Here is a 26176-nt window from a genome sequence, read left to right as displayed (position 1 = left end):
CAGTGGTTCTTTGGCTCGTAAAGAACCTTTAAAGGGGCTTAACAGGTTCTTTGTACGGCAGTGTTGCTATATAACACCTTAATCACCCCAAAGAACCACTGAAGAACCGCTGAAGAACCATACAGGAGCTTAACAGGTTCTGTATATGGTAGTGGTGCTAGCCCCTCAGTCATCCCAAAGAACCAGTGAAGAACTGCTGAAGAACCACTGAAGCACCAAGATTTGGTGCTATACAGCACCAAAAGTGGTTCCCCTATCACTGTAAAAAAATTAAAAAAATTTAAAAATGTAATTTTTCAGTATTTTTCAGTATTTTGTACGTTTTTTCTTCCCTGTGTTTTTGAAATACAGGGGGAAATACTTACAGAAATAGACTGTAAATGAACATGTTCTATGTAAAATAACATGGCAAACCTGTAACTGAATAACCATAAAAGTTCAGTTTTTTTAAATAATATTTGTTTTTGTTTTCACATTAAAAAACAATCGCAAATTCATAAAAAGTTAGAAATATGCATTTTTATTTAACAGATTACCTTTTATAGTAATTTTATCATTTTTAAATACCAGTATTTTTAGAGGAATAAAAAAACTGTCAACGGTGATATCTGGTCCCAAATGAGTCACATCCTTCCTTACGAATTACTTATTTTATCATATCATCATTCATTCTTTGTTAAAATAAACGGAGATTTATGATAACTATGACTATTTTAAATATTGGAGCTAGAGGAAATCCCACGCGGCGGAAGGAGGCACACAGTGGAGCAGCGGCGGGAATCACTCGACACTCAGCGATCGTTCATGGGTGTGGATCAAAAATAAACAGGTAAAATGCATATTTTCTGAACAATATTGGTTTCTGGCATTTCTAACTTTGTTTTTACCGTCGTTGTTAGAGTTGTTATTAAGCTTAATTTGATTGTGTGTGTGTTTTTAAACTTGGACTCGGACCTAATGTTTATGATTTTTACATTTGAGGTCTCGTTTTAGTTGAAGGTACGTTAGTGTAGTTATGTACCCCAGCTACCGGAATATTACCGTTTTTTTACGGGATTTTTATTTTTATTTTTTACAGTGTATGATTACGAGCCAAAGAACCACTTTTAGTGCTACAGCACCATTTTTTTTAGAGTGTAGTATAAGATCAAAACTTTCTTTTAACAAATATAACACTATAGTGTAGTGTTTCATGGTTGTTGCATAGCTTTACTGTATAAATATAGATCATGATTTTCTCTGTTAAATCATTGTGCATCAAAACACTGCCTACACTAAACAACTTCAAATTTGACAATGCATGTATTGTGTTGGGTTGAAATGGTGTTGATGAATGAGACTGAAGCTATAACCAGAGTGATGACAAATGAAAATGAGATCTCTTTAACATCTCACATGTTTCTGCTAGAAATGAGCTTACTTGAACATCAAATTAAGCCTTTTGCTTGAGTCTGCTGCTTCTCACACTTGTCTCCTGAGACAAAAACTCTAACAATCTCACAGTGGTCTCCTTTAAATTCTTAGAAGAGATCTTGATTGAATCTTGATCCTAATTTATTGAAAAGGTACTGTCCCAGTGACAGCTTTGCACCTTTTTTTTTTTCTTGTTTTTTTCCTTTTCTCAAGAGTGTTGTGTAGGAGAAAAGTCTGAGCACAAGTATGATGTTGTTGAGATCTCCAACCCAATACAGTAATACACATAATGTGGCAAGAAAAATGAGCATGAAAGTGTGATATTTGATTTGACCACCAGAGGGTGTACCTGAAGTATGATTTATAAATTCAGCATAGCCTATATACAGGCTGCAGTTATAAGGTCTGGGCACATAACAAAACTCCTCTTCAGCCGCTCTGTATAAATGTGAGGTATAGTTTACATTTGTAGAAGTTATACAGTAACACGCACATATTCATATAATGCCTAAATGTTAATTATCAGTGGTCATGTATCATATCTCATGTCTCTCGAGTCTCAACCCTATACACTGTACTTCTAGAAAAGTTGCTTAAGGTTTTTTTTTGTTTGTTTGTTTATTATTTTGTGCGAACCAAACTAAAATAATCGAAACGTTTTAATCAAAAGTTGTTTTGCTGACTTTACTTTTTTCTTTACCATTTTTTTGTTAACAAAAGTCCAGCCTAATTTTATTATTATTATTATTAAAATTGCTGTCACTGTTAGATGTCATATATGGTTCACAGTTTATATTTTCACTGAATTCATATTTTTTGATCTCACTTTGTGTGAGATTTGTGTGTTGAGGCATGTCTCATTGAAATGGTTGGATTAAATGTATTTGTTAATCAGGTTGATATTTTTGGCTGTAGTTTTAGGAGGCAAATAATGTCCATGTCATGTGGCAGACTATAAAATCAAATGTAAACATGAAAGAACAAGGTTTATAGCTACTTGCATTGCTAAACTCCAAACAATATTTAGTTGACTTGACAAGAATTTTTACAATCAACAGGCTACGTGTTTCTCATTAGGTAACAAGTTGTCGGTTGTTAGAAGAGTTAACTTGATTGTAATAGGTTGCTTTATTTTAAGCTAGGTCAGTTTTTTTTTTGTGTGAACTAATTCTTAATTCAGTGTGTATATTCCTTTGTGACACATTAATGTTGCAATCTTAAAAACTGAACTGAACTTTGTTTTTCCTTTAGTTTTTTTCTTATTTACAATTTTAATGAATTAATTTATTTTTTAATTTAATTTATTTTATTTTAAATTTAAATTATATATGGCAGCTGGAAAATAAATGTTCACAGTTTTAATTTCAGAAATCTGGTCACCTTACATTTTGTGTAAAACAATGAGTAATTACTGTAAAATAGAAAATAAAATTAAAAATCAGTTGTTCATACCAGTTTGACTATTCTTTAAACTAGTAAATAATGGCAATGTAAAGCATCTGTCTAAAGCGCCTGTTGAGAAAAACAGGACAAAATGATTTTGATTTTGGCCTAGCTGCTTGTGGTTTGAGGTTACTGGCCCCATCTGATCTGCTGATAGTATTGGTAAAGTCTTTATTGATTTATTGATAGCTCTTTTGTCACAAATCTTACTACCGCTCACCACAAGAGTACTGACAATTTCACTCCATTTGCCATAAGCCCCGTACCTGGAACTAATTACTGACTCAGCTGTTTCTCCTTACTGGACAATTTAAAGGTGCAGTAAGTGATTTTTGAAAAGTGGATCGGACTGAGCACCAAAACACACTTGTAGCCAATCAGCAGTAAGGGACGTTTACACTCATGATGGGACAGCAGCGAGAGCTAAACGCACAAAAGACATTAGCAAAACCAGTGCTTGAAATGGGCCGGTACGCATGTTTTAGCCTTTAGCCTTCTATGTTTTAGCACTTTTTTGTGAGTACTGGCACTTCTGACATGTTGTCGGTCCTCAGAGTAAAAGCATCAGTGTCTGTGAAAGGACATATATATATATATATATATATAGTGGGGATTATTTGATCCCCTGCTGATTTTGTATGTTTGCCCACTGACAAAGAAATGTTCAGTCTATAATTTTAAAGGTAGGTTTATTTGAACAGTGAGAGACAGAATAACAACAAAACAATCCAGAAAAACGCATTTAAAAAAAATTATAAATTGATTTGCATTTTAATGAGTGAAATAAGTATTTGATCTCCTATCAATCAGCAGGATTTCTGGCTCTTTTATACAGGTAAGGAGCTGAGATTAGAGCACTCTCTTAAAGGGAGTCTCAGCGTGTTACCTGTAGAAAAGACACCTGTCCACAGAAACAATCAATCAATCAGATTCCAATCTCTCCACCAGGGCCGAGACCAAAGAGCTGTCCAAGGATGTCAGGGACAAGATTGTAGACCTACCCAGGTGAAAAACAAGTACACTTCCATAATGTACTTAAAGTGCTCTATTTTCGCGCTCTAATTTTATACTTAAGAAGTATTAAAGAATAATTTTTAGTATATTAAGATAAACTTAAGGTCATCTAAGTGTTCTCAACTGTGCTATTTTGAGACACCATGAATATGAACTAAAATGCACTTTTAACATACTATCTCTGCATTTAAAAAAAATGTATTTAGTTACCACTTGTAGTGCACTTGAGTGTACTAGTGTATAAAAGATGGGTTCAAGTGTACTACAAGTGGACACACAGCTGGGTTCGACTGGGTCTGATCTCTCTTTCGGAAATTAACTTCAACAAACCAGAAAGGAAGTTAGTCATAGAATAATTAATAATAAAATAATTATTAGACAAATAATGCAGCACTTTCTGGCCAAAGAAACTAGAAAGAATATTGCACATGGCTGAATAATCTTGCAGGACATCTTCTGATTAACTCTAATTAACTGACTAAACTTGCAGCAGCGTTCCTCAAAAAAATCTGTTCTATTTGTGCATCACAGGATGCATTTTGAAATGTGTGAACGTTTTTGAAACATTTCTTAAAGCAAAACCTGCACAGAAATCCACAAATCTGTGGACCCACGGTCTACTCCAGCCTATTAGATTTTAGAACAGTGTTTGTTTTGCATCCACATAATGATTTCAAACACAGAAACAGTACAAATACTTTTATCGCTTCAAATGTTCGAGATGGTATGCTATCAAAGGACCCGTTGAAGAATAAACAAGTAGAACAAGTTACTTTAACGGGACACAGGTGCACGTTGCCTTTTGACCACTTAAAGGCAGTAAAGTGAATCCAAAGTGAATGCTTCTAATAATGAACACAGCTTTAATATATTTCTGTGGTATAGTGAAATTTAAATAATGTTCAGTATGAATTCAATACCATGGTTGCAGATCTTATTTTATATTTTCTCATTTTATTTAAGAATGTATTTATTTACTTCCACTTTGGCTGCTCTTGTTAGGGGTTACACAGAGTACACATCATAGTATTCAGAATACAGTATCCATAAAGAAAATGCATCTAGTACAACATTAAAATTAATTGTTGGAACATAAAAGGTGTGTCATTGATTCATTCAATCTCATTCCAGCCATGAATGTTTATCATCCAAACCAGTCTACCTGCATTGTGGAGAACAATCTCCATCTCTGCATCTATTTGAGACATTTATCATTAAGTCCTGATGGAGCTTGACAAATGGACTTGATGACCCTGATGTCCCCCTCTGACCATAAGTGGAAGTGACAGAGACACTTCACAACATAATAGTACAGAATGGTGACAATTTGGTTTGAGGGGGTGAGTTCTGCACAAAAGACGTTTAACATTTCAAAACTATTTACTGAAAGTGTTTGTTAAAAAAATAAAAAGATCCAAAACATCCTCACCAAATAAAGTAGTGGATGAATTGTCTTTTAGCTAATTGTGAAATCTTACAACTGTTGAATATTTATTATTTTCATATCATGAATTAGAACTCATTAACACTTGTCTACGGAAATAATGTTTACGATAAACAGCCAAACTGAAACAAAAATAACAAGGCTAATGTAGTTACCATGGGTTTAAATAATTATCTTCATAACTGGAGGATCGCTACATTAAACTAGCATTACAGCAGCCGATCAAAAAATAGGCTATAGATGTAAATCTAATTTAAGATTATTGCTGCTGCGAGCCACAAACATCTATGGCTTCACTTAACACGTTTCCTAGTGTTACTGGGCGCTGCCATTGTGTTACGTGTCCGAAAACTCGAGAAGGGTATAACTGCAGCCTGGAGATCTCCAAATGGGGGCGGGAACTCCAAAACAGGGTGGGAGCTCCAAAATAGGGCGTGGCTTCCTCCCATTGACAGACAGGCACATGACACGCATGCGTAATTTTTTTTCTCCCAATCAACTTCAGCACAAACTCCGCCCCACAGATGAATCTAAAGATTTTATTGGTTGTGTCGATCACAGTGTTAATTTAATTTCCTACACGCAACAAAAAATGCTAACCCCTAAACCTACCCCACACCTGACCCTAACCTTAACCAGTGAAATTGGCGCTGAAAAGAAATTTGCAGTTCAGGAGATAAGCAGTTAATAAGATTATGCGATATGAGATTGCCGAGCCGGGCCGTTCCGTAACTCCCCAACCTAGGGCTGTTTTTAAAGTGAGTTTCTTCACCCCTACCTCCTTCAGATTATTTTCCATTATCTCTCTCTCCCTCTGGTATCTCCTACAATGTAGAATTACATGTTCCACTGATTCCTCTTCCTGACATTCCCCACACAAGCCCGTCTGATGTTTCCCTATCATTTTTAAAGTTTTATTTAGAGCACAATGTCCCAGCCTTAATGTTGTTAATACAATTTCCTCTTTCCTGTTTCCACTTCCTACGTTATTTATTTTGACACTGTTTTGAATTTGGTATAGATGTCTTCCTTTCCTCTCATTATCCCACATTTCTTGCCATTTGTAGTTAACTTTTTCCCAGATTATGCACTTCACTTCCGCTTTACTGATTCTTATTTGCATTTCTACATTTTCCTTTTTTAAGGCCTTCTTTGCGACCTTATCCACTTTTTCATTCCCCTTCACTCCTATGTGCGCTGGGACCCATACAAATTTAACTTTTCCTCCCTGGTTTGTTATTCTTGTAGCTGAATAGAGAATTTCATATAGTATATCTTGTCGACTTTTTGAATGGAAAGATATTAAACTTACTAGGACTGAAGCTGAGTCTGAACATATTACGGCTTTGACTATCTTCGTTTTTTCCACCCAACGTAATGCAACTAAAATTGCCACCATCTCCACTGTATATACTGCTAAACTGTTAGATGTTCTTCTATTGACTTCAATTCCTCTTGCTGGAACCACCACACCAATTCCTGTCTCTGGGTTTTTAGTACCATCTGTATAGATTTGAGTATAGTTTTTATATACTTCTGTAATATGATCATTAAATACCCCAACCAAATCAACACGCTCCTCTTTCCTTTTAGTCTCTAATAAATGCCAATCTACCTCCGGACATTTCATCTTCCATGGGGCCATGATTGAATGTACTATTGTAGAACTAATTTTCAAATCACTCACCCCAAGTTCTTTTGCTGTTTTGTTCCCTATATGACCAAAGTTATCCTTTTTACTCCTCCCTTTCCTCCAGCATTCCTTCAGCACTTCTTTTGTGGGGTGCAAATCATTGTGCCCCTGCAAATTGACCCAGTAGTTTGCTATCAGGTGCTTCCTTCTTACTTCCAATGGCATTTCAGCTACCTCTACCATAGCTGAGACACACTCGCAATGCCTGAGCCTAAATTACATCAAATTTTTTTTAGATGAGATCTAGCTGCTGATGTATATGCTGTACTGCCATAGTTCATCGCAGATTTAATCAAGGCCACATAAATTATTTTCAATGATTGGCTACTTGCACTCCATTCTCTACCTGTTAAGCATCTCATTACGTTTGGGCTCTGCTCTCACCGAGAATATTGATTTATAAAGCATATTTTATTTTAGATATACTAGAAGCAATGCTTAATTCATAAAGTGTTATTTTGAAATGTAAATCAGTAACAATTGGTTGAAGCCAGAGCCAATGGTGAAGGTCTTTGCTTTAAGAGACCTCGCCCCATTTTGGAGATTCTGCCCACTTTTGGAGTTCACGCCCCATTTTGGAGATCTCCGGTCTGCAGTTATACCTACTTGGATAACTTACCTACTCCATTACGTCGTTGTCCATTACGTGTGTAAATGTCTGGAAACAGCGTTTTTTGTTTCTCTAATATTAGGACTAAACTCCTATTAAAATGGCAAAATATATACTTCAGTGTGTCACTTTTTACTGTGTCAGCAGGGAAAAAGAGGGAAGGAAAAGGGGTCCGTCTTAATCCATATTATTAGACCTCCTCCACGGTTCCGTATTTTGTAGAAGCCGCATCAAACTTACCATCAGTTGCTGAAAGCTTATTCCGATTCAAAATGCTTTTAGGTTAACTCTAAGTTGTTTGATTAATCCTTTAGCCTTTATGCCGTGTAAAACGTGATGTAAGGCTAAACGTTAACAATATAAGCATACTTGAACCGGTTTCATAAATTACAAAATATTTTTTGTTAGTTAGGAATTGTTTTTTCATTTTTCTAAATAATGGTCACAACAAAATTAAAAACATAACGGCGATAAAATTATTTAAAAAAAAAAAAAGATCTTTAAAGTAAATCCAGCCATCAAATAGACAGATAAATTTAATAACACTCATTACAGATTCACTAATATAGCCCTGATAAACACTGCAAATAATTCGATTTTTAAGAGTAACCATTATAATAAACAGTGTAATCTACATAAATTACAGTTTGGGTAAAAATAACAAAAATTCTTCAAAAATGTTCATTCTGATTTCTGAAACTTTACTGCCTCCCACAAATAAATACATTGGCAACTATGTGTCTCAACTGAGCTCACATCATGACATTGGTGCTGGGACTTTCTCTCCAAGGAGGCAAGGGAGGTGGTAACCTCTTAGAAAAATTGGATAAGAAAATAATCCACAGTACAAAAATCAATCAAAGCAAACATAAAGAAATATGGAATTAAACAGTAAATCACTTTTTTTTTTTTTTTTTTTTTTAGTGAAACTATTCAACAGTGACACCAGCATTCTGCATCTGCAAACCAAACAGAATATAACTCACCCACTTCGATATCACTTAAAATAATGATTTGTGAGTGCGGTGGTTTATAGTGAGCTTGGTGAAATTAAACATAACGCATCTGTCTCTGAACTCCAGTTCACAAATAAAATACACAAAATCTTAAAATTGTTATTGCACGATTCGCTCGGGGCATCGGCAAAAAAAGTTAATGATGTGATGCATCGGTTTAAAAAGTGTGCATCGGATACAAGTTGGCATTCGTATCGGGATGCATCGTTTCTAAAAAAACAATTTAAAAAAACGATTTATTTATATATAATTACTAGTGGATGCGCAATACTTTTATTGTTTATAAAGCGACCAATAATCTGTGACCAATATTTTAGATTGATTTCTCCTCTCGAAACTGTTTCTCAAGCGCATTCTCTCATCACCGCTGTGCGTGAATATGACGAATCACAACAACACTACGGAGACCTGAGGAAAAGCGGAGATTAAAGTCCAAAACCTGACTTGAAATAGCCTAACAAATCAATCGGGGCTAAAGCAGTTATAAACGACAATGTAAGTTCACACAATCTAACTAATTTGTGCACGCTTATTCTTAAGCAGCCCTTAATGTCGATCATGGAGTGAATATATGTGCTGTTTAATGCATTTGAGACGTTAATGCAGGTGAGACAGCATCACCTGCATCACGTATTACTAACCAGACTGACGTTATTTCTGTCAGATTGTCTAGAGAAGCTCTTATTGAGAAATACAGCGGTTCAGATGTTGATGTTTTATTGAAAGTAAGTTTGGTTTGAAGTCACCATTATGGTGAATAACGTTTGCTTTAATAGAGCTCTTGACTCTCATGCTACTCTTTGTGTTTGTTTGATTTGCAACAATGTATTTAGTAAACACATTGTTGTTTGCAAAGAAAACACACACACACCTGGAGCAGTTGGTTGTTTATTGATAGTCATACAGATTTTAACATTATAAAGCAGTCTCGCTCATTAATGTTTGGAAGTGGCTTGATATTATTAACAAATTACATTCTTACATTACTAACCCTGAGAAAAAAACAGATTGGATATTCTGAATTTGGATTTTTAATTGTCGATTTTTTCAGACACAAGAATCAGTGTATGAATCTCAACAACGGTGACACAATTCATGCTGTAATGCATGCTGGGAACCATGGATGACTTTTGTGTGCTGCACCCAGAATGCATTGCAGCATGAATCATGTCACCATTGTTGATATTCATACACTGATTCTTGATGTCTGTGTGTGTTTATGGGACACAGGAGTTCAAAGCATTTTGTGAAAGATATATTTTAATATTCTTCTGCACTGTTAAATGTCAATATGTGGACTCGTATGTCAAGTGTTACTAGAGGCTATTACATGATGTCATCGGTTTTTCTTGCATGTCTTGCCATAACAAACACAGTCAAAGCAGCCAGAGAAAAACTAATGTTAAAATGTTAAGGGCCAACCGCCCAACTAAAACAAACGCTATTTTCCATAATGGTGACAAATATATTTTTCAATAAAACATCAACATCTTAACCTCTGTATTTTTCAATAAGTGCTTCACTAGACGTCTGACAGAAATAACGTCAGTCTGGTTAGTAATAAGTGATGTTGTTTGTGGAGTTGTTTAATCCTCCTCTGCTGAGATCTTCAGAGATTTAATGTCTTTTATTTGCAGTTGTTTTGCAGGCTGTGGCTGGAAGTCTATAGTAGTTCTTGTGTTTCTGCTCGTCTCTTTTTTCTTAAGTAGGTGTTTGTCACTAATGCTCAATCAGTACTAGATTAATCACTTAATTATCTAATGAACTGCAGTGCTGCTTCAGTCTTATTTTAGCACTCTGTAGTATGCATACTGAGCAGTGTTCATTTCATTGTTTCATCTGGGCTGACCCATGTGGGGCCCTCATGGAAACCGAGGACAAAACTGTCTGGGCCTCAGTTAGATGGTGCCACCCATCTGGGCCCCACATAAGTCTGCTGGCTCGGTTTATGGAACCAAATCATTTGACAGTGAGTCAGACTAACTGAAATAAGCCTGGCCTATTTGGTAAACTTGTTTTATGAAACAGGCCTCGAGGCGTTAGAAGTCAGAAGACACATAAGTTAATTTATGATTTGCTGTCTGCAATGGAAAAAAATATTTTTTCCATTGCATCGAATTGCATTGTGTTGAATCAAATCACACTGCATCGTAATAGGGGTGAATCGTATCGCATCGCTAGCTCCTTCATATGTATCTTCGATGTATCGTTTTGTTGGCTTTGCATCGAGATGCGTATCGCAGCGGCCTCAGTTATGGAGATGCACATCCCTAGTTTAAAAGCTTGCACCTTGTGGTCAACACAAAAATAATGTTTAACTTTTCAAGAAATTAGTCTATTCACACACACAGGTTCACTGTGTCTCCAATGTACTTTGTTGAGTTTGGACTCTCTGATGTCACTTCTTATTCTCCATTAACTGGTTCTGATGAGATTAGACTGCCATCTACAACCTGTTATTACAAAAAAGATACATTTACTTTAAAGCTTTTCACAGTCTCATCCATCAAACTGTATAATACAATACAATTTTACCCTTGTTTTTACTGCACACTTACACTTACCATTTATGAAGTCACACAATAGTTACATTAGTTTAGTTACTCACCGCAGCGTCTCCAGTTTATAATCAGCATTATTTCTTATAGCAGACAGCAGCTTCACTCCTGAGTCTGTCAGTTTATTTTTAGTCAGATCCAGTTCTCTCAGGTGTGAGGGGTTTGATTTCAGAGCTGAATCCAGAGCAGCACATCCATGATATGTGACACCGCAACCACTGAACCTGCCGAGACCAATGACACTCCTCATTTTCAGTATGTAGAAAACCATTTACTGAAATTTAAGTGTGGTATGAAAATAGCTGATATTCATTCAATCACATTTATATTAACTGCAAAGTACGTTGAGAGAGAAGAAAAATGATAATTTTTCTTAGTGAAGTTATTAATGTAATTTCGGGAGGAGTATGCCCATCTAATCTTCCAATTAATAATGTTTTTTAGTTCTTTCGGTATTTGTCCCCGCCCTGTCCCGTGAACAGCGTTCCTAACCCAACGAATTCCAGCACTTCACCTCCAGCGAACATGTCTTATGCTCTGCAAAGACACTCTTAATCCGGTTCCTCTTTCAGTTTATAACGAGGGTAATCGTGCCCGTCAACCACCTCCTGCAGATCTGCCCAGCTGCAAGCTTCTCCCGCACGGGTAGACAGCCGTGCACCCAGCTGTTTGAACTCCTAACGCTACTCATATGCCAGGTAAAACACTTTCATCCGGAATCTAACGCTACCATTCTTAAAATAGGAACGCGGACGGTCAATTGTTTGAGGCACGCTCGCTGCCCAAAATTATTTTCCCACAAACAGAAATTGCTCATCAAATGCTTATCTGTCACTCCTTCTACGCCCAGTCGCTGCTCCGAGCGATTCCCCTTCATATCCCAAAAGCATTTTAGTGATCTGACGTCTAAGCGGTATTCCTATGTGTAATCTTACTGAATATGTCACATCGTGAACGTGTATGCCTCGCTCCTACTCTACTCTCCTACTCTACAGCGTACGGTAATGATTTCAATCTGGGCAAACGATCCAATCCAAATGCGCTCTAACTGTTAAACAGTTGACGATTGGTCCCTACATATCGTTCCCTCTCACTCTACCATAGAGCAAGTTCTTTTCTCAAATGATGTTTTTAACCATCATTGCGACACGACCGGATCCCAGAAGTCACAGCTCTAGACAATAGCATGTTTTAGCATTCGGTTAACTTTTTCACAAGAACTATAAATCGCTTTATATTGTGCATAGGCTCGTTTAAATTGAGATTATCTGCTTTAAATATCGACATGCGATTTACCAGAGATGGGACCAAGTCATTGTTTAGCAAGTCACAAGTAAGTCTCGAGTCAAAATAGGCAAGTCCAAGTCGAGCTGCAAGTCCTCAACTTTTAGCTTCAAGTCTTAAACAATCATTAGTGCTCTTTGCCCAAATTAGTGTCTCAATATTAATTACCACATCAAATTTATCGTAATTTATATCAGGAAGTCAGGTAGAATATGTTTTTATATAGTTTAATTTCATGTGAGATGGGTGCCCTTAGTAAAACTACTCCAGTTCAATTTAGGGATTGTGCCAAAGTACAAGCAGTGAAAAAAACCCAACTATTTTATTAGTAACAGAATTGCATAACAGCTGCAATACTTTGCATGTGTGCATACGAAGAATATATGCTTCTAGGTGTTATATCTAAACCAATGAGCCATTATTTGGAACCTCAATGAAACAGATTTAAAAACATGTGAGCAGAAACGCAGAAAGAACTATAAGAAAAACTGCTACCATACTTTACAAGTGAGCGGAAACATATGGATGCAGACAAACTCGTGAAGACAGTCATTCAAAAATTATGTGCTACGATCCTTTATAACTAATAGTAACAAAGACAAAATGTTGTACGTTAAATGTTACGTTTATAATAATCGCTAAATTTAGGGTCTATGTGCGCTATACAGATGTGATTTACAACACGTGAATTCAATTATTTATCCCGCAAGAAATACAAGTGAAATGAGTGCCTGGTGAAGAGGGAGAAAAATTGAGTATATTTTATAGTTATATATAGGCTACAATTCACAAATCATTTTGTGCCGCTTTTTTTCTTTCAAATTATAGCTAAATTGTTTGCAATGATTAATTTTAAATCTAGCTTAAATCAAGGTTTATCTAATAATTATTTTACACTTTAAACCTTTAAAAAGAAGCAGGTTTACATTTTAACCCATCATTTTGATCCTGGATTTAAGTAATATTTAAAATGAACTTTAATCCTGTTGCACCATAACTTTAAACTGATTTAAATCTTGATTGTAGATTAACTTTAAACTTAATGGAGGTTTAAATAAAATAAAATGCACATGCAATTAAAATATGCAACTGATTGAACAAAAAAATCTTACAAAAAAAAAAAAGGTCTCAGAGAGATGTTTACAAATTAAAATTAAAGTACATCGAGTCGGCAGAGTGCGAGGATCATGGCGGGATGGTGCACCTCGGTGTCGGACAAACAAAAGAAGTGAGGAATATGTTTAGCATTTCACAACAGCGGTCACAGTGATGGTAAGGCGAGCACCAGTGATCGTGGCAGCGCCTCTCGTTTCTCATGCCCGCTCCGTGTGTTTGCTGGGCGGTGATCAAATGGGCAGGGCAGCGCTTTTCACGAGCGGAGATAGCTACTAGACGAATCATGTAATTTTTTATTTATTCATTTTTTTTCTTATCTCGGTTCTTTTGTCGAAAGTTATGCTATTACTCCATTAATTTATACTGTATATCAAGCGCTCCCTGAACGCAGTCTCTGGCTTACTGTCAGTCAAGCGCAAGCACGCTGCACCCGTCTATAGAGTGATAACGACGCTGATCTGATCAAGTCTTTCCGAGTCACAGGGCTCGAGTCTAAGTCTCGGGTCATTGCTGTCAAAGTCTAAGTTGCGTCTCAAGTCTTCTTTAATTATGTCGAGTCGAGTCGCAAGTCATCAAATTTGGGACTCGAGTCCGAGTCAAGTCTCGAGTCATGTGACTCAAGTCCACACCCCTGCGATTTACTATGCTTTACTAATGTTTCACAAAGTTATAATCTAAAACATTGCACAAAGCATACTGTTTACATCTTCGTACGTGGCACTGCAGTGCCCTGCTTACTCGATACAGCCGCTGCAGTTCCCTGCTTAACTAGATGCTGCTGCCGCAGCGCCTTGTTCAATTTGATACTGCCGCTTCAGTGCCATCTTTTTGGGGGGCTTCTGAAGTTATTAATGTAATTTCGGGAGGAGTACGCCCATCTAATCTTCCAATTAATATCCGAGTATAAAAACAGCCTCTTACTATTTCCGTTTTTTAGTACTTTCGGCATCCCTCCACCTCCCCATCTCCTCCTTTTATGCATATTTATTTCATTTATCCTTCTGTCTATAGGGGGGCTATCGGAGCTCAAGTAGAATATTCTCTCTGAGCCCTCCATTGCAGACATCAAGCCAAATTTGTTTACCACTAATTCTAAGATTATATGGGCACACAAACTCGTGAAATCTTAAATGATCAAATATAACAATCTCTTATTTTTGCCTTCTTACTGCACCTTTCTTCTCAGGTCTTTTTCATCTTACCACAATATCTCCAGTTTACAGTGAGGATTCTCCAATCCACCAGAGAGCAACTTTACCCCCGAGTCTCTTAGTTTATTCCATGAGAGGTCCAGTTCTCTCAGGTGTGAGGGGTTTGATGTCATAACTGATGCCAGAGCAGCACAACCTTCATCTGTGACATCACAACTGCTCAAACTGCGGAAAACACAAAGATCTCAAGGAATGTATTATCAAATACTGATAGTAACCTTAAACCATATGTCACAATGATGAAAGCATGCTTCAGTTATCCATTTTCTGCAAATTCTAAAAATAAATAAATAAATGCATTTAAAAAAATCTACATTTCATCATCAGCATCTGCGTGAACTTCCACATGCAGCTCAACCTTTCTAGTCTTGCATACACTGAACATTTCAACACATGTACGACACATTAAAGTGCCCCGATTATGCAATTTTTAAGCTTGCTAATATTGTTTTATGAGTCTCCTAAAACAGGTTTACATGCATGCAAGGTCAAAAAACACTTTAGTATTCTCAAAAAAAAAAGATTTAATTTGACCTCATTTCTAAATTATTCGTAAACGACTCGTGCAAAGCAGTTCAAAGAATCAGTCTCTCTAAACCCCCCCTTTCCGTGAGCCCTCACTGCTGTGATTGGTCAGATGGCACAGTCTTTTGTGATTAGTCTATCGCGTACAGCGCGTGTCGGAAACGAAACACCCATTGACATAACGGACTGACGGAATGACAGCCCTGGAGACTTGTCAATACATAGAAAAGATGGTATCGATTGTACCTTACCAATCGACTTATCGAGTCGGAGTCTGATGATGAAATGGTTGAAGTGGCTGATCGACAAGAAACTGATTTGCAAGCACGACTGGAGCAGGACGTTTCTCAGTGGTAAGTAGGGATGGGTATCGTTTACATTTTATCGATACCGATACCGATACTGCTTATCAATACCGGTACTTATCGATACTCTTATCGATACTATTTGGTGCAAAAAGATATGATGTGAAAATTTGTTGAAAATTTTAAGTTATTTTATTACTGCTGAACTTTAGCAACTGTATTACAGTTCTTCAGTCAAGAGCAGTGAGTTATTTTTCTCTTTGTGTTTTATTTTATTAACATTAAAGGAATAGTTCACCCATAAATGAAAATTGTCATCCATTTACTCACTTTCAAGTTGTTTAAAACCTGAATGAGTTTCTTTCTTCTGTTGAACACAAAAGTTATTTTGAAGAATGTGGGAAACCAAACAGTTGCTGGTCCCCAGTGACTTCCATGTTTTTTTTTTTTTTTCCCTACTATCAAAGTCAGTGGGGACCAGCAACTGTTTGGTTACCCGCATTCTTCAAAATATCTTCCTTGGTGTTCAACACAAGAATAAAAATTAATACAGGTTTAGTACAACATGACAAGTGAGTAAATAATGACAGAATATACATTTTTGGGTGAACTATCCCTTTAATGACAATTGGAAGCATGTTTAGTTCTGTCCCTTTAAGAGAACACATCCGTTTCTTCCTCAACTGTTTACTTTCACTTTAGACATAACTGTGTTTATATGTAAACCTTGTGTGTTTTTGACAATATTAGCGCAATCAGATGATAACTAAGATAACCAAGTAATCTTGTACTGTTTGACCGGTCTTTTAATGTACGCAGGCTTCAGGTGTAACGTGCTCTGAATAAGCGCACGTCAGAGCAGCACGCGAATGAAATGTTTAACCGGCAAGGCTTTAGCACACGCAAATAATGTACTTTTGTGATTGCGAATAAGTGCAGTGTCTCGTGAGTGTAACTTTACCGCTGAATCAATATTTGATGTGAATGTCTCGTGAGTTGCGGTTGGACCTGGAGCTGGGAGACATAGTAAATACAGCGCATTGCTTCAGGTAGATGTTGTGTTTTGTTAGTAAATGTTTCATTATATTACTAGTGTTGCCTCCTTTGTTCACTATTACACTACTGCATATATTGCATCTAACACTGCTGTCGCTTAGTTTTGTAACATGAGCCCACACTTCCTAACGTTTCACTCTTGCCGCCACTGATTGTATGCAAACACACACCGCACATGCGCATGGATATCACACGCACATCGAGCAAACGTCAACCACATCATTCAGTGAAGGAAAATGACAAGCAGCAGTTTCTACAGGGGTGCAAACTTGTCACCTTTTGGCGAAATTCACCGTTTTCATCTTGAAATAGGTCATTCACTTGAATCGTGTAAAATAAAAATAAAAATTGTGTGTGTGTGGGGGGGGGGGGGTGTCGTATCTGTGAGTCATCTGTGTCACGTCACCTGTAGCGTTTTTTTTCCCCCTGTTGGCAAAGGAACGGACCCACCGCCTCTGATTGGCTTACCTTAATGTTCTTTCCCTCATCCAACCAATCTCACTCCTGAAGCCTAACGCCCGTTTCACACCACAAGCGTGAGCTTCGCGGCAGCGTCACGTCAGCGTAACTACAGCGTCACTGCAGCTGCAGACTCGCCAGAGTATTCACACTGGAAACGTTTGTTCAGCGTCACAGCAGCGGCTCCAAAGCGACATATTTCTTTACAAAGACAACTATAAATTTGTTTTTAGAAGTTGGTCAGTTATAAACTTGAAAGTTTTGAAGTCTTGGGGATTAGCCTGTAAATGGTCAACAACAAAAACATCTCCTATCATGTTGTTTTCAGTCATACTCAAATATAGAAAGTGCTAAATATAATGAATTGTTCGTTGTGAGTTTGATAAAATGCTTTAAGTTATAATTTGCTTATGGCAATTAAAAATGAAAAACAAGTTAAAATGGGTAAATATTCTACACATATTTTTAATTGTTCATTTTCTTTCCTGACATACTCCAATTCGTCTTAAAACACACTAGGCATGCTTATTCTGTGCATTTTTAACACGTTTTGTGTGAAATATTTATTTTGTCCATCAAAAGTGTGCTGTCACTTTAATTGAGCGTGAGCGGCGCAGCAAAAATAGACTCGGCGCCGAAACCATCACTGCAGCGCTGCTCACGCGACGCTCCTGCTCGACGCTCACGCGCTGCTCCTGCTCCCGGTGTGAATGAACTCATTTGTTAACATGGGCGCCGAAAAAAATACGCGCCGCTCATGCACCGCTCACGCTTGCGGTGTGAAACCGGCGTAACTTTTAGACGCTGCAGGCAACTGTCCATATTTCCAAAGGCTACGTAAAATGTGTAGGAACAAGCTAACGGCAAGCAACTTATTTTTGAAGTAATTGGGCTATGTTGGTGGTTAAATTAGCCTGTTTGTAGCTAGCTAAATTAAGTTCGCTGTAGAGCAGGACGGAATGCATTTGTATCTGCTGTAAATTGTGTTCCAGTATAAACAGTGATTACTGTGTGAGGCTGCTGTTTTTTTTGTTTTGTTTTGTATTTTTTTGCGTGAGGCTGCTGTTGCAATAGCTATGAAGATTGTAAGTTACGTTATCACTACATTAGTTCGCTACCCTTTGCAAAATGCTCCTCAGTCTCGACCTTAACATTTCTCACATATCAGTAAGCTATTACTCTGACATGAAGTCGATTTGAGAACTGTTCGACCTACAAGTAAAGCAAACTGTTTAATGTACAGTAATATTAGTATCACTCAGCTCAAGTGGAGGCAGCGCTAAGCCATAGCTAAGTGTCAGCCTGTAACAGCCTGTTTCAAGACGGAGAAACACCTCAGGTTTAGCCCCTCAGCTGCTTCAATAATTCGAGTGCTGAAATTAAGATTTACAGTAGTTTATTTGCCCTGACTAAGTTCATGTAACATCTTAACAAAAATCCTTGTTGATTGTATACCATAGTTGTCGCTCAAACGTCTTTTAATCATATAAAGGTGTTCATCCTTGAATGGTGCACTGCAAACAATGATTTCCTACTTAAGAGTTTTTGTCTTGTTTCTAGTCCAAATATCTAAAAATTCTTAAATCAAGAAACATTTTCTAGACAAGTAAAAATTGTCTTGTTTTCATAAAAAGTCAAAATTAAGTGAGTTTTTCCTCAAGCAAAATAATCTGCCAATGGGGTAAGCAAAATAATATTATTTCAAACCGAAAACAAGATTATTTTGACTTAACTTTTTTTTTCTGGAATATTTTTTTTTATTTGATTTAAGAATTATTAGATATTTGGACTGGAAACAAGACAAAAAATGTAAGAAAAGTATTGTTAGCAGTGGGTAATGTTTTCTCCCTATAAAGCACTTTGTGTGTGAAATATGCTATGTGAAGTAACTTGCCCTTACTTTTAACACACCTGTGTGTGTATGTTGCCGGGGGGTGGGGGGTATTTTGGTTTGTCACCTTTTTCACCCATGACGAGTTTGCACCCCTGTTCTAATTCACCATTAACATTGAAGTATACGGAGATAAAACAACGCAAGTATCGATAACAGTATCGTTTGTCCTGAAGCTTATCGGTAGTCCGGTATTGACCCAATTACATACCGGTCAAAAAAAATATACCGGTTCTCGGCAATGTTCCCTCTAATTTTTTTTTTTCTTGCTGAGCAAAACTTTTCTCTATTGGGCGGACATTTTGGCCACCTGAGCAAAAACATTCTTTTATACCAGACCTGTATAGCACTATTTTACAATTAAATCCTAATCTAATTATGACAAACTATATATCGTTGGAAAGGTCTAAGACTCCTAAATAGGTATTTTACCACTTTTTTTGTAAAAAAATTATGTAGGAAAAGTAATAGATTAATATATGACAAGAGTGCACCTGAAAAATCTACATCATAACAGGAGTTCTGACCTTTGTCACAGAAAGTCTTCTTTTTTGCCTTTTTGTCCATCACGCTTTAGAAATCATAAGAAATTATATATCAGTTGAAAACTTAAAATCTCAAAATTCATCCTTTGAAACCCATTTTAAAATCAGACATTGCATTACCATGGAAATGGTACAGCAAAATCATGTTGGAAAATGTTTTCATTCATGAATTATAAAAAAATAAGTTTGGATAGTGCATTATCATGTCTGTGTTCAAAACTGTGAGTGACAGTTAAGGGGTTAATGTGCTGTTTATATTTGATTTGGCCCTTGATGTAACTAAATGATGTGCATTTTAGGTTACCTGAGAAAACATTTTTACAGTACAATACACTGCCATTCAAAGGTTTGGGGTAAGTACATTTTTTCTTTCTTATTTTTCTTTTTCTTTCTTTCTTTTTTTTAATTAATACTTTCATTCAGCAAGGATATGTTAAATGGATAAAAAGTGATAGTAAAGACTTATATTGTTAGAAAATATTTATATTTTCTATTAATGCTGTTCTTTTTAACCTTTTTTTTAGCCTAATCAAAGAAAAAAGGTTCCAAAAAATATTAAACAGCACTCAGAATATCAGAATGATTTCTGAAGGATAATGTGACACTGAAGAGTGGAGTAATGTTGCTGAAAATTCAGCTTTGGCTTACAGGAATTATTGAGGAATCCTGAAGAATACACTATATTTTAAAATATATTAAAATAGAAAACCAATATTAGAAATTGCAATAGTCTAAGAGTTCACAATATTACTGTTTTTTTTTTTTTTTTTTTCTGTATTTTGATCAAATAAATACAGCCTTGATGAGCATAAGTGACTCCATTAAAAAACAAGGTCAATTATTTATTAGGTTTATAATATAGGCCTAACATAATGTAATATAATATCAAAACAACTGAAGCATTTAAACTGATAGAAGAGAATAGAAAACAAACTGAAGCATTTAAACTGGGATCTGTAAGTTAAATGAACATGTGAATTCTTATATAGGCTACCTATCTAAACATCCCTATGAAGTACAGTTTGCACAATACACCTGTGTGTGAGACTGTAAATGTCTCAGTTTTGTTACCGATCTGTGCCCATCATCCGCTATTTCCAGCACTTAATCAAACCACTCTTTTTTTAATACACGAGGACGTTTTATTTCACATGTCATTGCGTTTGCGTTGGCTTAGTTGTCAGATGATGAGAGAGTGGAGCCTCCTCTCTGAGGACCAGTTCACATTGAATTCTTACCACAGTTTCTCGAGTTTACACTGAGGATCCTTCAGTCCATCAGAGAGCAGATTCACTCCTGAGTCTCCTAGTTTATTCCATGACAGATCCAGTTCTCTCAGGTGTGAGGGGTTTGATATCAGAGCTGAAGCCAGAGCAGCACAACCTTCATCTGTAATTTCACAATACCTCAACCTGTAGAGAAAAATTACACAAAATTAACTTTGTCAGTTCATAACACAGATTAATTCAGAAGAGACTTTATCAAAGAAAGAATATTTTAATAAACCATTAAATATCTTTATCTGATCTTTGATAATGTGCTCTGCTTATTTGAAAGTCAAAGTCAAAAATCTGGTTCTACAACACTTCAGTAGTTCATATGCAACTCTCAGAGAGATGGTTTTACCACAGTTTCTCCAGTTTACAGTGATGATTCTCTAGTCCAGAAGAAAACAGCTTCACTCCTGAACTTCCCAGTATATTCCCAGATACATTCAGTTCTCTCAGGTGTGAGGGGTTTGATCTCAGAGCTGAAGTCAGAGCAGCACAACCTTCATCTGTGACACCACAATTATTCAGCCTGCATATACAATGAAACATGTGCAGTCACTCACTCTTCTCAGTTAAGAACACAGCATTGTTCTAGTCTTTTTTTTTTCTTTAAATTTCTACAAAAATATGTACATATAATACAACTACATCATAACCAATTTATAACCAATCGTTATTGTAAGATCAAAAGTTTTTGAGATCATTAAGTTTTTAAAACTAGTGCTAAGATTGATTGGGGTTGGAACTAAACTGTGACAGGACTATAGCCCTCCAGGGTGGGATTGATCACACCTGCTGCAGTTCATTCTCTCTCAGTTTCAGATCTAATTGATGTTGCATTAGTGTTTCAGTTTGCTTTCAAATTCAGGACTCAACTAAAAACTGGATATTCATAATATATTACCGCAAATGTTAAGCAACTGTTAGGTCTATATACTAAACTAGACTTTAAAGGGGTCATGAACTGAGAAACCAAAATTCCCTTGATCTTTTGACATATAAGAGGTCGCTGTACTATAAAAACATCCTGTTAGTTTCAGAACTCAAAACAACAGCTTGTGGAATGTACAACTCTATGATGTAATATTGTGTATAAGCATCACCTCCACAGAAGATTATCAACACCTGCTTCTACATCACTGCCTGTTTAGCCCCACCCACCGATTCGCGCATGTAGTGTTTACAAGAGAGGTGAACGCGCAGGTCTACGCAGAAACCAAATGATAAAGACGCTCCAAAGATACGACGCTGTGCAGTGCCAAGTTGTGGAAAACAGTCTTTGCATTGCCCTCCCTCTGATCCCAGCGTTAGGAAAGAGTGAGTGAACTTTATTTTTAATGAAGATCCAGACCGCGTCGGTAAGAACTTGGTCCTTTGTTCACTGCATTTTACCGTGGATTCATTTACAAACAAGGCACAATAAGACATGATATTTTCAAAAAGACTGAAACTAAAAGACAATGCTGTGCCGATTATATTGGATCCGACAGTAATGTCGCAACACACACGTGTGAGTAACTGTTTTCATTATGTGATCACTATTGCTTTGTCTGTCAAACAGATCACTTGATATGAGTATTTATGCATTTTTAACCTAAATTACTGCAGAATCCATCTTGTGAAGGACATAGACTGTCAACATACACAAGTGTTAGCCAGTCATAGCAGTGGGCGTTTACTTCCGAGTCTACAATCCTCCACGCCTATTAAAACAGTGTTCTGATGAGGGGGGGTTAAAAATAGGACGAAAAATAGCCTATTACTTCTAAATTATGATGTTTTTTTGGTGTAAAAATCTTGATAATATTAAAAGTGGACCTCAGAAAACAGTACAAAATTTAAAAAACTTTACTGAAATCCATTTATATGATTGTCTAGTGTTACTTACTGAGCTGATCTGTATTCTTTTACCACAGGCAGCAGCTTTAGAAGAACTTCATCAGCTTTAATTTGTGATCCAACAAAATCTTTGAGCTTAAACACATTCATATCTTGCTCTGATGTCAACAAAACAAATATTAAAGCTGACCACTGTGAAGAGGACAGTTTCACTTTATTTACTGTTCCAGCTGTCACATAATGTTGAATTTGCTCCATTAGTGAACAGTCACCTAGTTCATTCAGACAGTGGAACAGATTAAGGAATTTCTCTGGAGAAGGATTCTTCTTAATCTTCTTTTTGATGTACTGAACTGTTTTCTCTTTATTATGCGAGCTGTTTCCTGTCTGTGTTAGAAGGCCTTGTAAAAGAGTCTGATTGCAGTCCAGTGAGAAACCCAGAAGGAAACGGAGAAAAAGGTCCAAATGTCCATTCTTACTATGTAATGTCTTATCCACAGCTTTCTGATGAAGATTTGATATCAAAATCTGTTGTGAGGAATTACATTTAATTAAGTTAAAACATTTTGACATCAACCTTTCTTTGTTAATCAGATCAAACACATTTATGTTGTCATTTATGAATGACAAGTGTCCATATAGAGCTGCTAGATGTTCCTGGATGCTCAGATGAACAAAACAGAAGACTTTCCCCTGATACAACCCAAACTCCTCTCTGAAGATCTGAGTGCACAATCCTGAGTACACTGATGCTTCTGTCACATCAATGCCACACTCTCTCAGGTCTTCCTCATAGAAGATCAGATTTCCTTTCACAAGCTGCTGAAAAGCCAGTTTCCCCAGTTTGAGGATCATGTCTCCATCTTTCACTGTCTTCGCATAGTCTTTCTCATGTTTGATGTTGGTCTGAAGGATCAGGAAGTGTGTGTACATTTGAGTGAGAGTCTTGGGAATCTCTCCTCTCTCTGCTGGACTCAACAACATCTCCAGAACAGTGGCTGAGATCCAGCAGAACACTGGGATGTGGCACATGATGTAGAGGCTCCTTGACGACTTCAGGTGTGAGGTGATCCTGTTGGCCAAACTCTGATCACTGATTCTCTTCCTGAAGTATTCCTCCTTCTGTGGCTCACTGAAGCCTCGTACCTCTGTCACTCGATGGACACACTCAGAGGGGACGAGATCAGCTGCTGCTGGTCTGGAGGTGATCCAGATGAAAGCAGAGGGAAGCAGATTCCCCACAATGAGGTTCATCAGCAGCACGTCCACTGATGCTGATTCAGTCACATCACACAACCTCACATCGCTCTGAAAATCCAGAGACAGACGACACTCATCCAGACCATCAAAGATGAACAACACTTTATATTCACTGCTGGAAATATCCAATTCTTTTATTTCTGTGAAAAACATGTGAAGAAGGTCTAAAAGGCTCAGTTTTTGATCTTGTATCAAATTGATCTCTCTGAAAGGAAGTGGAAATATGAGGTGGATGTCCTGATTGTCTTTCCCTTCAGCCCAGTCCAGGATGAACTTCTGCACAGAGACTGTTTTTCCAATGCCAGCGACTCCCTTTGTCAGCACAATTCTGATGGGTTTGTCTTGTCCAGGTAAAGATCTAAAAATGTCATTGCATTTGATCGCTGTGTCCTCTGTTGCTGCTCTCCTGGATTGTGTCTCAATCTGTCTCACCTCATGTTCATTACAGCTGTCACTTTGACCTTCTGTGATGTAGAGCTCTGTGTAGATCTCATTCAGGAGTGTCTGGGTTCCTTGCTTTGGAGTTCCCTCATATAAACACTGAAACTTCAAGTTTAGTTTCCTTTTAACGACACTGTCAACTTGAGATGCATTGCTATAAATATAAAATAGTAGTGTATTAGTAAACATATGCAGTCTAATCAGTGTTTACAGTGCAAATAGGCTTACTAGTAATAATTTTTAACGAGATTTGGAAAAAAGCTGTTAGAGCCATGCATTATTTGTGAGAGGATCAGAAATCATGGTCTCACTCTTGGTCTCTGATGCTGATTCTCTGCGATCTTTTCCAGTTGTTTTGTCCAGTTTCTCTGTCTGACTTCTCTTGATGAATTCTGAAAAACAACTCTCAAATATGAAAACAAATCTCTAAAGTCTGACACATCAAATTTCATCAAACACGGAACAAGATTGGTGGTGGAAGAGTAATATATTTAATATCGCCATTCATTAAGTTCAGAAACCTAAGTGCAGAAGATTTTACACATTTGTGATAACCCTTTAGCACAAATCAAAGAAGGCAATAAATACCAACTTCCACACATTTAAAATATATGTATCTGCATAGATAAGTAAGGTAGTCACTGTGAAATGTCTGACTGTGAAGGCTGTATAAAACAGTAGTGGAAATGTCCAAAAGTTTGTTCCCTCACAATCTAATTACCTGCGATCAGGAAAACAGCCTTTATCACTGAATTTCGGAGGGCATCCCATTGACCATTCACTCTTTATGGACACACAACTGGGTTCTGATCTTTCTTGGTTGACTGACCTTAAAGAGCAAGATATTATCATATTTTTAGAGGTCATTCAGTCATTTTAATACAATTAATAGCTACAGTTTTGGACATAAGTTTACACACCCCTTGCAGAATCAGAACAATGTTAAAAAAAAAAATAAAAGGGATCAAAAATATTGCACTTTGTTTAGGATTATGAAAGGCATGTGACCATGCCAAAAGGACAGAGAATTCAACAGCCACCCGGATCAAAATTCACAAATTAAATCCATTTAATTTTAATATTTGGCCACATGCAAACTCAGAAACTTTTATTTTGATATTGCGATGTACAATAAATGGCATATTTAGAAACAGGTTGATGTATACTCCTGTGTTGGCAAAGGTTTATAAATGATTTACATTACAAATCTAGTGAGATAATGAACACTGTTTTCCCAGATGAACGTTAACCAATTCAAATTCACAGCATATGCAGATGAAGAGTTTAACCCCTTTCACACATACAGTCTTTACTGGTAAATTACCGGTAAGTTACCATTAAGAGATCATGTGTGAACAGGACCTTTTCAAAAATCCCGGTAAATTTGTTCTGCCAATCATACCATTCTTATGGAGATGACATGATTACTCTGAGCTGTTTACAAAGCTCCGCTGCTTTTTAATTAGCTTTTCTATGTAAATATGTGCTAGATGGACATCTTTGACCATTGTGCCTCGCAGCTTTTTGTCTCGCTTGTCCATTCATCAGGGCTGTGACTCTGCAATTGGATACTATTAAGTGCGTCTCATGTTTATAAGAGCAAAAAAACTGATTGGCTAGTAATGTTAAGTTCGGTTCAGAGCCGCTCGATCGTCATGTGATTCACGTAGACCTCAAATAGTTCCAGGAAGTTCATAGCGGGCAATTGGAATACATTGAGTTAGTGACTATAGTGTGAGAGAACTGCGATTTTTGGTAATTAGAAGACTATAAATCAATTAA

General features: G+C 36.9%; 1 protein-coding gene and 1 long non-coding RNA gene across 4 annotated transcripts in view; one reads left to right on the top strand and one right to left on the bottom strand.

Moving 5' to 3' along the window:
• Positions 1-754: 754 nt before the first annotated feature.
• Positions 755-14916, top strand: LOC131520256 (uncharacterized). Its single transcript, XR_009266009.1, has 3 exons — positions 755-829; positions 11364-11446; positions 14778-14916. It is a non-coding gene; the product is annotated as an uncharacterized LOC131520256 (long non-coding RNA).
• The window catches only part of LOC131554429 (NACHT, LRR and PYD domains-containing protein 12-like), a 32596-nt gene continuing 14555 nt past the window's right edge, over positions 8136-26176 (bottom strand). For 2 of the 3 annotated variants that reach the window (XM_058744333.1, XM_058799873.1), the window contains exons 3-10: positions 25116-25223; positions 24706-24786; positions 22743-24548; positions 21210-21383; positions 20822-20995; positions 14794-14967; positions 11242-11415; positions 8136-11086 (exon numbers count right to left, since the gene is read on the bottom strand). In XM_058744333.1, coding sequence (XP_058600316.1) covers positions 11080-11086; positions 11242-11415; positions 14794-14967; positions 20822-20995; positions 21210-21383; positions 22743-24548; positions 24706-24786; positions 25116-25223 — 2698 coding nt within the window. In that variant the 3' untranslated portion in view covers positions 8136-11079. The remainder of the gene's footprint in view (positions 11087-11241; positions 11416-14793; positions 14968-20821; positions 20996-21209; positions 21384-22742; positions 24549-24705; positions 24787-25115; positions 25224-26176) is intronic. The other variant, XM_058744334.1, reaches the window with a different exon arrangement.

The sequence above is a fragment of the Onychostoma macrolepis genome, chromosome 15 (genome assembly GCF_012432095.1).
Source record: "Onychostoma macrolepis isolate SWU-2019 chromosome 15, ASM1243209v1, whole genome shotgun sequence".
Lineage (NCBI taxonomy): Eukaryota > Metazoa > Chordata > Actinopteri > Cypriniformes > Cyprinidae > Onychostoma > Onychostoma macrolepis.
Note: the sequence above shows the minus strand (reverse complement) of the source record. Positions and strands in the feature narration are given on the sequence as shown.